This window comes from Anomalospiza imberbis, chromosome 9, assembly GCF_031753505.1.
Source record: "Anomalospiza imberbis isolate Cuckoo-Finch-1a 21T00152 chromosome 9, ASM3175350v1, whole genome shotgun sequence".
Lineage (NCBI taxonomy): Eukaryota > Metazoa > Chordata > Aves > Passeriformes > Viduidae > Anomalospiza > Anomalospiza imberbis.
In genome coordinates this window covers 14,807,323-14,822,198 of record NC_089689.1, presented here as the reverse complement: position 1 = coordinate 14,822,198, position 14,876 = coordinate 14,807,323, and the positions used below count along the sequence as shown (strand labels likewise).

At 36.5% G+C, this 14,876-nt stretch overlaps 1 protein-coding gene across 10 annotated transcripts in view; it reads right to left on the bottom strand.

Moving 5' to 3' along the window:
* Positions 1 to 14,876, bottom strand: part of EVI5 (ecotropic viral integration site 5) — a 74,552-nt gene that overhangs the window by 2,470 nt on the left and 57,206 nt on the right. Inside the window, exon 20 of one of the 10 annotated variants that reach the window (XM_068199830.1) lies at positions 3,138 to 3,216. The exons of 8 other annotated variants lie outside the window; for them this stretch is intronic. In XM_068199830.1, coding sequence (XP_068055931.1) covers positions 3,166 to 3,216 — 51 coding nt within the window. In that variant the 3' untranslated portion in view covers positions 3,138 to 3,165. Of the gene's footprint in view, positions 1 to 3,137; positions 3,217 to 7,621; positions 13,755 to 14,876 lie in introns of those variants that run through there. One more of the 10 variants, XM_068199829.1, reaches the window with a different exon arrangement.

The window sequence follows — 14,876 nt, the reverse complement described above, 5'->3', positions numbered from 1 at the left end:
GAAGATGAGAATAAAAAAGGAGTTGCAAAAAGATCACACGAGTCATAATCATGCTAGAAGCCATTAAATTGCATGTTAGCACGTAAAAACTCCAACTTTTAATGTTATAGCAAAAAATCCCTGTTAGGAATATGGGTACATGATGTAGATTTAAACCTTTGTGGTTACTATGCATACTAACATTACTTTTTGGCATTTTTTTCACATACACATAGGCTGCTGTTGTTTCATGAGGACTTTGTATAAAGACAAGAAAAACAGAACTCCACACTTGTACAGCATAACTCATGATGCAAGCAAAACCAGCTTATATCAAATATAAAAATATCTGGAATAGATAATTTTTACTAGCTTATATACCTAGATGCAGAAGGACTGGTACAGACATTCTTGTGTTATTTAGAAATCTTATTCCTGAAAATATCCTGCAATATGATCAGATTAGTTTCCACATGAATTTTCCAAAACAGCTATCAACTTTAGTCACTAAGAAAATAAAACACAGAAACCCAACAATTTCTCTCCACCCTTACCACAGGAAAAAAAAGAACTGCTGTACAAGTGACTACAAACTTCATATTAGAGTGAGAAATTATATGCTTTTAGGTCTGTACAGTTAAGCCATTGGTTCACCTGAAATTATAAAGCTGATACTCAATGTTAGTTGTTTTGAACACTCAGAAAGCCAAGCCAATGACCTCAACTGTTTTGCTGAAGACTTAAACATGATACCTTTAGATGAAGTTATTTAGGTAACATGACAAAATCATGGTTTCACAGTTTTAGGCAACAACTGTTCCAAATGGGAGTCCGTGGAAAATGCTGTTGGTGAAGATAATCATGAATAGACACAGCCTTTGCCAGTTCCTAAAGGGAGTCTCAGAAAACATCGTGTTATCTTTGTGCATCCTTTCGTTAGAATAACAAATCTCTGACTTTCCAGAAACACTTCTGATCTGCAGCTTTACACTTGCCTGCCTTTTTTCCCAAAGCACTCCTCGCATGCAAGGGGAAACAGACTGCTGTGAAGAAACATAATATACTGCAGAGAATACACAATACATGTCTATCAATGGTCATAGAGCTCCAGAAATTCTGTTGGCTCCAGAAATGGCCACCTCAGCCAGAACACTGTGACATAGACCTTGTTTGTATTATGAGAATCAACAGGCTGGAGAGCAACACTGCTGAAGAGGACAATGGGGCCCTGACACAAGGGATGCTAACTCGAATCCACACCGTCCCTGGGCAGTGAGGAAGGCTAACAGCATACTAGGTTGCACTGACAAGGGCAAGTGTACTTTCATAGTTGAAGATTGTTCAGTGGCCCTTCAACCTAATATTTGTTCAGGAGCATTTCTGAAGGAGCTTGATTATTTGGAGTTTTTATTGCAACAAGAAGGCTTTGTATGTCTTCTCAAAGTATTTGAAACAACTTGCAGACAGCCTGCACTCCAATGCAATTAAATACCAGTGGCTAATGCCAGTGTAAAGGTCTAAAACTGAGGTTTCCTAAAATTAAGTTTTGTACTCTCATATAACTTTACAGTCTAGCAAGTGAGACTCTACACTTCCAAAAGAAAAAGCAGGTCTTTTTTCAAGGGAGGAACATTACTGTCCTATTGGCTCAGGGCAACGGTCCATCAGCCTAATATGGTGTTTCCAACAGTGACAACAGGATGTTCATATTATCAAGCTTCCATTCTCTTCACAGGCCAGAAGCTGTTGTAGCAAATATGAGTGAAATCTTTCTCTAGCTGCTTTGGCATACATTTATAGATCAGCCATCCATCATATAATTTGCTGTCTACCTCCACATCTTCCTGTGGCAGTAAATTCCAGAAATTCCTTCATTTGTTTTAAACTAATCTATTTGTTTTAGTAACTGCCCCCAGATTCTAATAATGCAGGATCAAGTGGTGAAAAGCAGTTCTGTGGTCATTATTCTGAAACTTACATCATACTACCTTCTTCAGTTTTCTCTCTAGAGCAGATGACTTCCAATCCATTTTAGCCTCTCATAAACAGGCATTAATCAAGACAACTATAACGCAGTTCCCTTTAACTTTCCTACAGACCTTCTTTAAACTTTCCTACATCCATCTAGATACCAAGTGGCACTACAACTCCCTTTATTTGGTTTTTAATATAGTTCCTATTAATGCCCAATGTTGCCTTGTCTGATTTGGCTGGTGCTGCATGCTGAGCCAGTGTCAGAGGACTCAATACCAACTGAAAACATCTTTCCTGATTTGTAACTACCAATTCTATGTTTACCATTGTGTAGGTATGGCTTAGATTTTGCAATAGATGAACAACCACCTTATTCACACTGAAACTAATCTGTCAGCTTTTTAAGACAGACTTGAGATTCTTGTTGTCAGTGTTTCATTTGAACATGGGAAAAGAGCTTAAGGTAGGAACTAAAGCATTAGGCCAAGACCTTGCCATTCATCTAGCCAAGCATATTGAGACAATGGCATGGAATGCAGGATTTGTGGACCCAACCCAAACACTTCCCCCATACCCTAGTTCTCCTCTATACTTATCCCTGAAAGAACTACAGCCATGTTGAATGAGCAAAGTATGGACTTGCACCCCAGGGTCTCTTAGTTTCTCTTCTCTTTTATGCAGTCGATATTGGTTAAAGGCTTTCAGTTTTGGGTCTGGCCTTCCTTCTTGTGAAGGGAACTGGATCTCTGTCACTCCAACAAGTAACATTTAAAGGAACCTGTTTTTACTGCTTCAGTTTGCAAGAATCTCAAATCTGATCTCTTAAAAAAAAAAAAAAAAACCACCAACCAAAAAAAAAAAAAAACAAACAACCCAATAAAAAACCAGGTCTGGTAAACCCCATGTGTTTTGCTTTTAATTCTCAAATCCAGGTCATATTGTCTAGATGACTGCATCTTCGACCCAGTTTTCACTACAACACATTCACATGGTCTTTAGGACATTTCAAAGGGTTAATAACATTATGAGAACAAAATACATATCATCATTTTCCCTTCAAAAGCCAGCTGAATCAAGAACAAAGTCTTAATAATGTGCACATTTATATATCTTCTTGTGTCTAAAGAATTCAGCATTTTAAAGACAAACTCTATGTCTACTGGTCAACGTATGAAAATATTTAACCACAAATACAGAAGAGCTGAAAAAAGGCTAATAATCAGATCCTTGTACCTTAAAATAAACTTTCTTACCTGATGCTGACTGCCTCATCAAGCCAGGCATGAAGGAGAAATAGTAAAGAGAAATTTAGAAGTTTTAAACAATTAAAAAGGTGTTTCATATTAAATTATAGAATCAAGTTTGAAGGGTAATAGTCAGTTGCAAGCAAGTTATATTTTTAAGTCCCTTTGGGTTTTTTTTGAGTAGGGAACATAGGTTAAACTTTCAAGTGGGACTTTGTGAAAGAGTTCAACTTAAGCTCTGGGAGACATTTTTATGTTGCAACCTGTGAGGTTTTAAGCTAGGAGTTCAGTGATGAAAAGTGGAACTAAAATGCTACTGTTTGCTCCCTTTAAAAGGCTTCAATCAGTAATTTAATTCTTGAAATCTACTCAATTCCAAAGTAGTAAAGACAGGTTTTAACAAAGCTTGCCAATAAATATTAAATCTAGTCACAGTAAGATAACCAAGAAATACACAAGTGAGATCAAAATATGACCACTGCCTTGGGTGAATAAAATTGGTTTTGGCAGAAGGCAGTATGTCAATTTAAATGTTTATTTAAAGAATAAAGATCCTGAATTCTCAGTGCTTTTATTTGTAAGAAGAGGGATCTACAAATCAGAGTTCCCTCTTTATTTTTTCTAACCTTAGTAACATTTGAAACTCTTTATAAGATTTCCTACTTAAAACTCAAACATGATTCAAAAGAAAACTAGAATGTTGCTGAAAACATTTAGTTGAAGAAACAAGTCACAAGGATTTTCAAATACCCTTCCTGTAATTCAGGAAAACACTGTCAACTTGGCACCATGAAAACAGATTTAGAAAATTACAAGCCAATAAAAAAATCAGTTGTGATCTATTCAATTATAATCACATTTAACATGAATAAAAGCAAATTAATTGGAATTCTTAAAAATTCCTGAGACTGTCCACAGCATCTAATGGGATCCCTTGTGCTACTTACCAGCTGACTGCTACTTAGTGATGACTCTCACATTGTAACAAGATGGCTCCAGTTTAAAGCATACAGTAGTACACTATCACTTCTTTTGGAAAATGCTTATCACAGCAAATCAAGTAACTGGAGCATCTCCAATGAATTAGTGGGAAATACGTTGCCATTAAGGACACAAATATCAGTCCAGACAAATATTGCATCCAGCGGGTATTACAGCGCAGAAGCCATTCTTCCCCTGTACTCAGCACTGGTTAGGCTGCACTTCAAGTGCTGTTTTCAGACCTGGGCCCCTCAATTTAGGAGGGATGTTGAGATGTTCAGACACATCCAGAGAAGGGCAACAAGCCTGGTGAAAGGTCTAGAACACAAGCCCTATAAGGAGCAGCTATGGACACTGGGGTTGTTAAGCCTGGACAGGAGGAGGCTCAGGGGAGACCTTATTACTCTCCTGAACTCCCTGAAAGGAGGTTATAGCAAGACAGGGGGTCTTCGCCCAGGCAACCAGCAACAGGACAAGAGGACAAAGTCTTAAGCTGTGCTAGGGGAAGTTCAGGCTGGACATTAGGAAAAAATTCTTCACTTAGAAAGAGTGGATGGGCATTGGAATGGGCTGCCCAAGGAGGCGGTAGAGTCACTATCCCTGGAGGTGTTTAAGACTGGATGCAGCAGTTATTACCACAGTGTTAGGTCATAGGTTGGACACAATCATCTCAAAGGTCTTTTTCAACCTAGTTAATTCTGTGATTCTGGAGTTTACAAACTGATTCGATCTAGTATAGCTGCAGTATCATTTATCCACTTCTCACTTCTTCTAGCAGTTGCAGAAAAAAAAAAACCTTGAAACTGGCAAGAGTACCTCATCGGAAATCAGAGCAAGCAGTAAACTCCAGGCTGGATAATCCCTACTGTGGCCCAAGCCAGAACAGTGGTGAATGACAATATTAAATACCTGAACAGACCTAGGCTCCTTTTTCTGGCTGTGCCAGTGTGGCTGCTATTCTTAAAAGTTAAAAAACCCAGAGAGTCTCTGGACTGACTTTTTTTTTTTTTCCCAACAGCAATAGTCATGAGGTATATAGCATTAACTGAATCTGCCCAGTCATCATTATCTCCTTGGAAACCAAGATTGTGCATATGATTAATTACTGAAGTCTCCTGTTTAAGGAAACTATTACCTTTGTTTTTGAAAATCATACTTTTAAAAGGATGACCAACATATTGCTGTACAACCTGAAATATTTATCTCAAATGAACTTTGCTGACCATACCACTAAAAAGAGATAAAACCCCTCCAGTGTGTTGTAAGTGAAAAGCAAAAGAGCAGCAGAGAATTTCCACAACTGAGTAATTTCAGGCTTTGGGGTTTTTTAACACCATTTAAATATTTGGCTTCTGTTTTAAATTGCCAGCTTCTGTAAGTCATATTCAGCCTAAGAGTAATACAAAATCCCTATAACTGTCAGAAGCTTAAATAGAATCTATGGAATAAAATCTACTGGAGCTCATCTCCAGTTGTCCACATGTTTATTTCATACTGCTCTGAATGTCTTATATTTCTTGACTCAAAATTTATAAAAAGTGTGTTTTTTCAACATTATCATTTTGAGAGCACTCGAGCTAAAATGAAATATAATGTTAAATTAAATGTATGTTGTATATCAGTTTTACCACAGACAAGTCTGCTGCATTGTAAACGTGACAAAGATTAAAACCAGCAGCAAGTGTTCAGACCAGAAGGTTTCCAGTGAATCAGAACAGGAAACCAATAAAGCGATCAATGGGAGGTCATGACTTTTTGATCACTGCACTATATGGTTAAGTATCTGGTTTTGATCTAGTGCAGTCTAATCAAGTTTAACTTTGAAGTTAGGTATCAAATATACAATTGAAATAGCAACAGCACTGAGGAATACCCATTTTAAATGCTATTTTGAAAAGAAGTCACTATTTAGTAACTGTGTCAGGTTTTATTTCTTGAGGGAATTTTTACAAAAGCTGACAGGTTTGTTTTAGCGCGACTGTGTGCAATTCCAAAGAAGTTCCAGGATGACAGGCCTAGGAATTTTCCTTCTACCTACTAGCTAGTTATTTATAGAAAGTTCCCAGAAACTCTTTCTACAAGGAGCTGTAATGGAAGTGTTTGTTTGGAGTGAGGACACAGCAACAAAAATATTTTAAAATAGCAGTACAATCACATTTAATGTACTGCAATTACTACATTCAAGAAAATGCCTAAATCTCAATACTCCTTCTCCCTACCGTATGCATCTATAAATACAAATGTCACTGAAACCCCAAGTATTAACTAGAATGTACTGGCTGATAGAGACTGAAAATGCACCCATTACAGTCAACAGTTACAGGAAATGAGAATTTCACACTTTTACTCTGTCATTTAAAAGCAGGACTTAAACTCAGCATTTTTAAGTGGACTAAGTAACATTTCTGCTCCCAATTGCAGAAACTACTTTCATCTGTCCTGGCTGCCACTCAAAACGATAAAAGAATTTTAGGAGGTGTTTCCACCACAATACCACTGTTTGCCCCCCTTATATTCAGATAAACTTACAGAGACCTATAACAAACTAACATATAGCAATCTTCTCCTAAGCTTGTTTTCTACCATGGCTGGCACCTAATACATGGGTATTATGGGCGTTAATACACAATTTTTGCAAGGAACAACCACTCAGATAAACCAGTAGAACCTCAATTCCTCCATTTTTCAATCCCCAAAATTTAATTTATAGGCAGAAAAACATGACAGACCCTGACATAGCTCTGATCAATAAAGTAGACAGGTCACATAGCTTCAACAATCAAGAACATTATAATGCCATGATGAATTAATAACTTTATCTCTATTCAGTTTACTTGCTTTGGCAATCCATACAAAATTTAAAGGACACAGTATAATTAATTACAGCTAGCTATATTTATCTCTAATGCTGCAATCAAGAACTATTACATTGCTCAGCAAGACAGATCTGGAGCTGTGATGTGTAGGATACAGTCAAGAAAAAGAAAATGTTTATAAAAACAGCAATCACCAACCTTCATTTATTTTGGCACTGAATTCAATCTGTCACTAGTGGCATTGAAACAGTTAAGATTCATACCAAAAACCATTGCCCTCGTCCAAGTAAACAAAGTCATACCTGTTCCATTTAAGGACAGACTACACCACTGTCCTGGTTATATTGATCACATTTAGAGGTTTTCTTCACCCTCACGAGGGATGGAAAATATTTTGTTGACAGTGTTACCAGGGGGGAAGGGAAAGGAATCAGCCTTATCTGACACAAAGATGACAACTCATGGAATTAAGTACCATCGTTAAGGAATCAATACTGTCATTTAGGGCAAGTATAACATGTCTGTGTTAATTACACTGTGACCACACAAAGTTTAATTGAATTTAAAAAATGATGGTCATAAAATATACAGGGATTCCATTGTATATTCCATCTGCCTGTCAATTGCTTATTTAGTGAGATAGTTTCTAAAGGTAGTTGCTTTATTAAGGGCACTTAAATTGAAGAAAGCTGCTGGATAATTAAATCTCCCAATCAGTTCAGTCTTTCAGTAATAATCTGGGTATTATCAAGCCAGTATAACATCTCTAACTCTTTTAAGGACAAGCTGAGTTAAAGGAATAAAGCAATTCACTTTTCTAAAGTATGGAGTATATATTTAACAATCCTGTGTAGACAAAGCTGCTACATTAGATTGGGTGTTTGCAAACCACATGACCTCACAAATGCTATCTTATCATATCACAGGTTCCTCAGACTGACCACAACCACTTAAATCAGACTCTGCCAGCACAGAGGTTCTGTAACTTTGACACATACTAGTAAAGCAACTACATTTTTTAGCTGTTCTTGCAAGAGCTTTATTTGTGGGGAGGGAAAAATCTGATCATCTCTTGTCCAACTGTTCTTGCAAGATATGGTAAAAGAAAAGCACATGATTTATTGTGCTATAAACTTCCACCACAAGCTGAAATGCTTACTTTGTAAATCTGAGGGCTAACATATTTCCTTTCAGGGACAACATTTCTTATCAAGTAAGAAAACATTTATAAAGAGTCACATATTTTGAAAGCATTTCTCTAGTAAAAAAAACTATTAGAAGATGTTACTGTGACTCTAGTTTGTATTGAGAAACAAGCGCTTTACAAGAGTTAATGCAGGACTTTCAACCAACATTACTGAGAACTATGAAGGGAAAACAATTGCCTAAAGTAAAAATTGACTGAAATGAATCCCACAAATCTAGCTGATTTTATCAAAGTGAGCAAGTAAAATTACAGTTTCCAAGCGACAAATGTAGTTGTGCTTCCATTGCATGAAAAAGGAATAGTACACTTTTTCCAGAAGAAACTGGGGCGGGGGGGGGGGCACGGAGGGGAAATAACTCAGCAAGAGACTGAGTAGAAGAACATTATATCTAATTGCAAATATTACAGAAAGAGGATGAGACCTTTTGCTGGTTTTGCCTTAGTTTTGATAAAAGAAATGTTCCTCAGGTACTTAAACGGTGATAAATCTGATCTCTCATGCTCATTTGCACGTATGATCCGATCCACTGCTATCTATCACTGTCTAAGTCTGTCCTCAGAGAACTTGAAAAAATTTCTGGTAGGTTGAACTTTAACTAGAATTCACTTTCCCCAGTTATTCCTCATCTCCATTATGCAAAGCTACGTTACATACTCCAAGTTACTTGTTCTGCTTCTGAATGTAGTCTCGCAGTGCATCAGATAAGAAAACATTTGATTTGGTAAGCACTGAATTTGACTCAATGGAAGCCTAATAATAAAACAAACAGAAGAAAGGAATATTGCTTCCCACTGATATCCCATCATCAAGCCCAGATGCAATTATTATGAGAAAGATAGGAGCTAGGATTATGCTACAAGTGGCCAGCCCAACTTGTGCTACTCCAATGGGCCACAAGCAGTATCATAATTTTGTTCTCATTTATGGCCAATGCAGAAATCATCATTTAGCTGCTTGTAAAAACATTCCCTCATCTCTTCAGAGGACAACCTGGATCGATCTTGTGCTGGGGCCCAGAACCACTAACTAATTTAAGATTATTAGCTAACAATAAAAAATACAAGGAGGAAATAATTTGACAGCTTTAAAACAGTTTACCTACCAAATAAATGTATGGTATTTAAGACTAAAGGAACATTTGATGTGGTTTAATATTTCATTCTCTGTATTACAGAGCATTGAATTTTATTTAAGTATCAATAGTGTGGTCCATATAGATGAATATTTTTCAATCCTTCACACTGATGGGCTACAAGTTCACTTTCCCATCTCCATTTTAGTTTCAGCAGTTAAAGCCTAGAAAGCTAATGCAACTTGCAAGATGTATCCTTAATTCAGCCATATAACCAATTACTATGTTGGTTACAACTTATACATTATTTATCCTCAAAGTCATTACTTAAAGTGTCTTGAATTTTATTTACACAAGCAAAATCTTTTAAAAGCATAGTATTTAATCTCCAACTTTTATATCTCTTTTCATTTAGCCAATCTTAAAATGTTAGCTCACCAGGAGCATGATCAGATCAAGAGATAACACCTATATCAGAATCTTACTGACTGCATTAGGTTCTTAAGACATAATATCAGATTCATTCCTAGATAAACTATACCTATGTGGAAATGGAAGAGTAGTAAACTAGTGCTCACTACTTCAAAGAGCCATCAAGTTTTCAGAAACTGAAATGTGAAATACCTTTAAAAACACCCCATTTTCTGCACTGTCAATATGCAAGAATTGAATCTCTAGAATTTCACTTAAAGGTACTATCATAAAGTCTTCTAAATGCCTGAAAATTATTTTGGCAGGATAGTAATGCCCCATTTATTTGCCATCTTGTTATTTTCCATCAGCCATGCTGAGATATCGTTACCTGGATAAGTTGCAGTTTCTAAATGTTGGACCAGTGTGTCACACTAACATCAGAATTTTGGTTTTCATTCAAATATCAAACACCTGCATAAGATTTGCACATCATCTTTGCTTCTCTAAAATATTGCAACTAATTATCTGTCAAGAGGATATCTCATTAGGAAGAAACAGCTAGGAGAAAACTCTGTATTCTCCCTCTGACATTGGTCAATAGCAGATGCATGCACCAAAAAAAAAAAAAAAAAACCAAAACCATGTAGTGATATTCACAATATTCTTCCTAAACTCCAGCAATCATCTCTGTAAATTCATGGCAGGGGGAATAGTCTGTGCAGATGCACGATGTCATAGTAAAACTGAAAAATGGGCTATCTTCAATATCCATACTCCTGCTTTCTAAGGAAAAAATGTCTTTAGTAAAAGAAGCACTGTATGGTCTGTATATTGCTGTTGCCTTCATAAAGCTGTCCTCTAACACAGACAGCCAATCACATCCTCAATCCCAAACTGCAGAGGCTACTTGCTTTTGTACAAGCAACTCGTAGGGCAGAATTCAGTTTTTAATATGAAAACTGTTGTAAGGTTAAACCAAAGCTATATTTGAAATACTATAGTACATAGAAACCTAAAATTTTACAGTGAAACAAACACATTAAATGATTCCAAGAGTGACAAAAATCACCTAACACTGTGACAAAGGCAAACTTTGTAAAATTTTATGTGAAACAACTTAAGCACTTCAGTCCTAAATCACAAAGTCTGAAAGACTAGAAACCACTTGCTTTTGTCTCCAAAGGTGTCTTGTGGTCTGCCAGTGTAGCTTGTGGGTAAGCACATCAATTCTAATCTTTTGTACCACCCCTGTAATCTAGGTAACACATACAAGCCTTGCAACATCCAACAGGAAGCAGAAGCAGCTGCTGGGTAATATATATAAAGTGACTGCACATACAGAGAGGTAGTGCATGAAATGCAGAACTTCAGCAGCTTATAAATAATTTAATTCCATTCAGTTTCAATTAAAAGGAAAAGGTGGGAAACTACAACCTCCTCCTTGTTTCTCCAGAATATGATTTGCGTTTAAAAGAATAACAGCTTGTTCAATAAGTCATAGTTTTTCTTAAGCCTTCAAATTTACTTAATGGAAACTAGTAACAGGCCAAACTTCCAATGTATTCATTTCCACATAGCTAAACAGCTTTACTTCAGTAGTACCTACTTAGTGATCTATTCTCTTGAACAGTAAAAATGTTTCACAGAGTTGCTTTCATGTAACATTTCTGTATCTAATCAAAGGCAACTTCTGTGAAATACTAGCAATCCTGGTGCAGCCGGAAAGTATCTAAGCACAGGACAACTTTAACGGGTCTGTGTGCTCAGGCCATTTATGTTACATCAGTTAAAGCACATGAACTGGAAGGTCAAGTGACAGAATAGATTGATCACTAAACCTTATTTCTCCTGTGCCAAACATAGGCCAGCCAAGATTCTGTACTTACTGACAAGAGTAACAAAAGCTGCTTCACAGAAGCTGCAGCCTGTTGGGGCTGCACAATGAGAAAGCATTTTAACTTAAAATCCCACTAAGCTAGAAGTCAAGAATGCTGCAGAGATAGCTTTAAGAATGGGAGGGAAAAGGAAGAAGAAAGAAAATGCTAGGTGGAAATACTTCAATTGATGAAAAGAACAAATGGCAACTGGACACGAGATTCTGAAAAGGCAGAGTGTCTACCACTAATACATATTAAAAACTCTCAAAGAAGTTTACATCATGACATCATGCTTGTAATAATCCTCAACATTTCAGGTTTTCACAATAGTTTCAGCCTTCAACAATAAAGTCATAAGTCACAAACACCTAACAACTTTGTGTCCAATAAATCACAAACTCAACCAATAAGGAGGAAAGGAAGTACAGCACTTAATATACATGACTGATCACAGGATTAGCTACTGGCTAACTAGAAATACTTCAGTCTGAGTGTCCTTTCATTATGCATCAGTTGTTCTTTGAATACTGATAGGTTGTGTAAAAGATTACAGGATAGCTGTCAGTAACTTTCTAGGGAATAAGTATAAAACCAGATATGTTTACTAAAGTTCAAAATGCAAGTAAGTAATAATTGATCTACATGTATTTGATTTCTGAGTGAAGTTATGGTTGCACTGAGGAATTTAAGAATTAATTCACTATTTTACATAACATTACAAACTATACTTACTATTTATATTCTAACCCATATTTGGTCGTTCAAATCAGTGCAAAGAAAGAGGTGCATGTGAATAGATTTAAGATAATGTGCATAGAGCTACAGAAGTGTAAAGGTTGGAAAAGACCTCTGCAGAGTCCAACCATTAACCTAACACTTCAGTGTTCAGCATTAAAGCAGAAGTTTACAGAAGTCTAGAGCCTAGTAGAGCAGACAACTGGTTATAATGTTTTCAAAGCTCCAAATTTTGTCTGTTTGTTCTCCTGAAGCAGAGACAGACATCTCCTGATGTCTGTTCATCAACTACATGTTTAAGACTTACTCTGAAGTAGTTAATATTCAACTCAGCTTACCATGTTATAGAAATCCTTTGCTTAGGTATAAAAGGAACCAGGCAGGCAGCTTGTTGGAACAAGCCAAAAATCCAGTAACTCCATTTAAAGTTATTTTACAATATTTGAATGGTAGGAAAAAAGGGCATCTTTTTCTATTTAATTACCTTGTACATTAAATACCAATTAATACCCAAGACATTAGTTTTGGGTGCCATACTACCCATTTCCAGTATGTGCAGTTTTATTCATTAACAGGAACACAACGTGAATTTACTACAAATAAGTCTTCTTATAATATTATTTGAAGACTGACTGTAGCATTACTATTCCTAGGTGAGTAATAAAAGCAGCTGAAATGTATCCTTTTGGCTGAAAGCTGCATTATTCTTAAGAAGCATGCAAAATTTTGAGCTCAGAATAAGATTACCAAAATGAATTTGATTTTTCAAAAGTTTTGTTTGTACTTACAAAAACTTTCAACCAATTGCACTTTGTAATCTGAATCCATTGATTAATCATTTGATACAGCATGCAGAGTTCCAACACATAACTGGTTTAGCTTACCACATTGGAATGAGAAAAATATCTGAATACTAAAGGCCAAGCTTTTCTCACCCTGAAAGTCAAGAGGCAGTACAGCAGCAGCTTGTTGCACCTGTACCATAGCAAACTCCCACCCCCAGCCCATGTTTTAGTGAAGAATTCACCTTTAGCCACTACTCATAATAGTGATTCTCTGCTGTCCTTATTAGTGCTCCTCACTGATATTCTAGATTTGCCCTGTGCCTGGCTACTAGCCTGGCTTGCAAACACTGATGGAAAAGTAGACCTTTCACAAGAACTCTGCAGTTAGGATGGATCATGCTGTTGCCACAATTTGGTATCATCGCCATCTGATGGATGATATCATAGAATAGAATTAAAGTATGCAGCTCCTCCAGGCTCCACTGACACTGAAACATTTACATTCATACTGCTGGCCGAAGGCAAGAAATAGTGTTTATCCAAAGGCCAGAATATGGACTTAGTCAGAAGTTACTTGTATTCAATACAGGATTTGGTCATTATTTTGTTACATCCTTCAGATGGAGAACCTGCAACTTTTCTGGTGTAAAAATCTGTAAAAATGCAGTGCTGGAGAGGAAAAAAAAAATTACATAAGCAGAATCAACATCAATGGCCATGCCAAGGTGTTTCATCTTGTTTCACACATATCCATCCCATCTCTACCTTAAATTATAAGTTTTGCTTTAATTAACATTTGCATTTATGTGCAGTTTAAAGTTACACAATTTCAATGTATTAGAAGGTAACCATATAGTCACCAAGAGCTCTGTTCCTTTTCCAGTGCCTTTTACATGCTAACCAGTTGGGAGATTGTGGTCAGCATGTCACATACACCATCACCCTATCTTCAGGAAGATGCATTTGCAAATGTGTAACGTTTCTTTTAGCTTTTGCAGAAGTAGAATCAGAAAGCAGCTAGACAAAAACCAAAGAACTTGACCATTAATGGTTGTATGCATGAAGACACTTCAGTGCAGATTTAAGGAAGTTGTTTATTTAACTGGCATTGACTGAATTATACTTCTAACACTAAGCAGTTGAGAGCAAACATTTTTGCCTCTTCCTGTTGCCATTTGCTTCAGATTTTGCTTTTAGAGGAAACACTGCAGGAAACACTGCAGGAAACACTGCTTTCCCTCTTAAGATTTTATTTTAAAACTAGACAAATAAATAGGTAACAGTAAGGGGGAATGGGAAAAATAAGTCATTAGTAAGCAAAGACTTTCAGGCCTGAATATTGTCTGTGTAAATAAGCATGCAGAATGCTGCCAAAGTAGCACACGTCTATTATATAGAGAGTTTCACAGAATCATAGAATGACTAGTTAGAAAAGATCTGTAAAGCCATCACATCAAACCATTTCTTCTTACTGTTTCCTATATATCCTATAATTATTTCCTTCCTATAGTGTTTACCTTGCTTGGAAATTAAAAATTTAGCCACCACAAAGCACCTATCTGGAAGAAGAGTGTTCGTCTACATGGAATTACTCAAACTCTGCTATTGTTGGAATTCATGTTCTTCATAGCATTTCATTTCTGCCAAACTGAAATGCTGATAAAGATATGACTAGACTGAGCTGTTTAGGAATTCACTGGTATTACTCAGAATTATCATTATTCTGTGATCTTATGAACCTCATCTTCTTTCCAACCTATTCACATTAACTTACACACATTAAAGATGTAC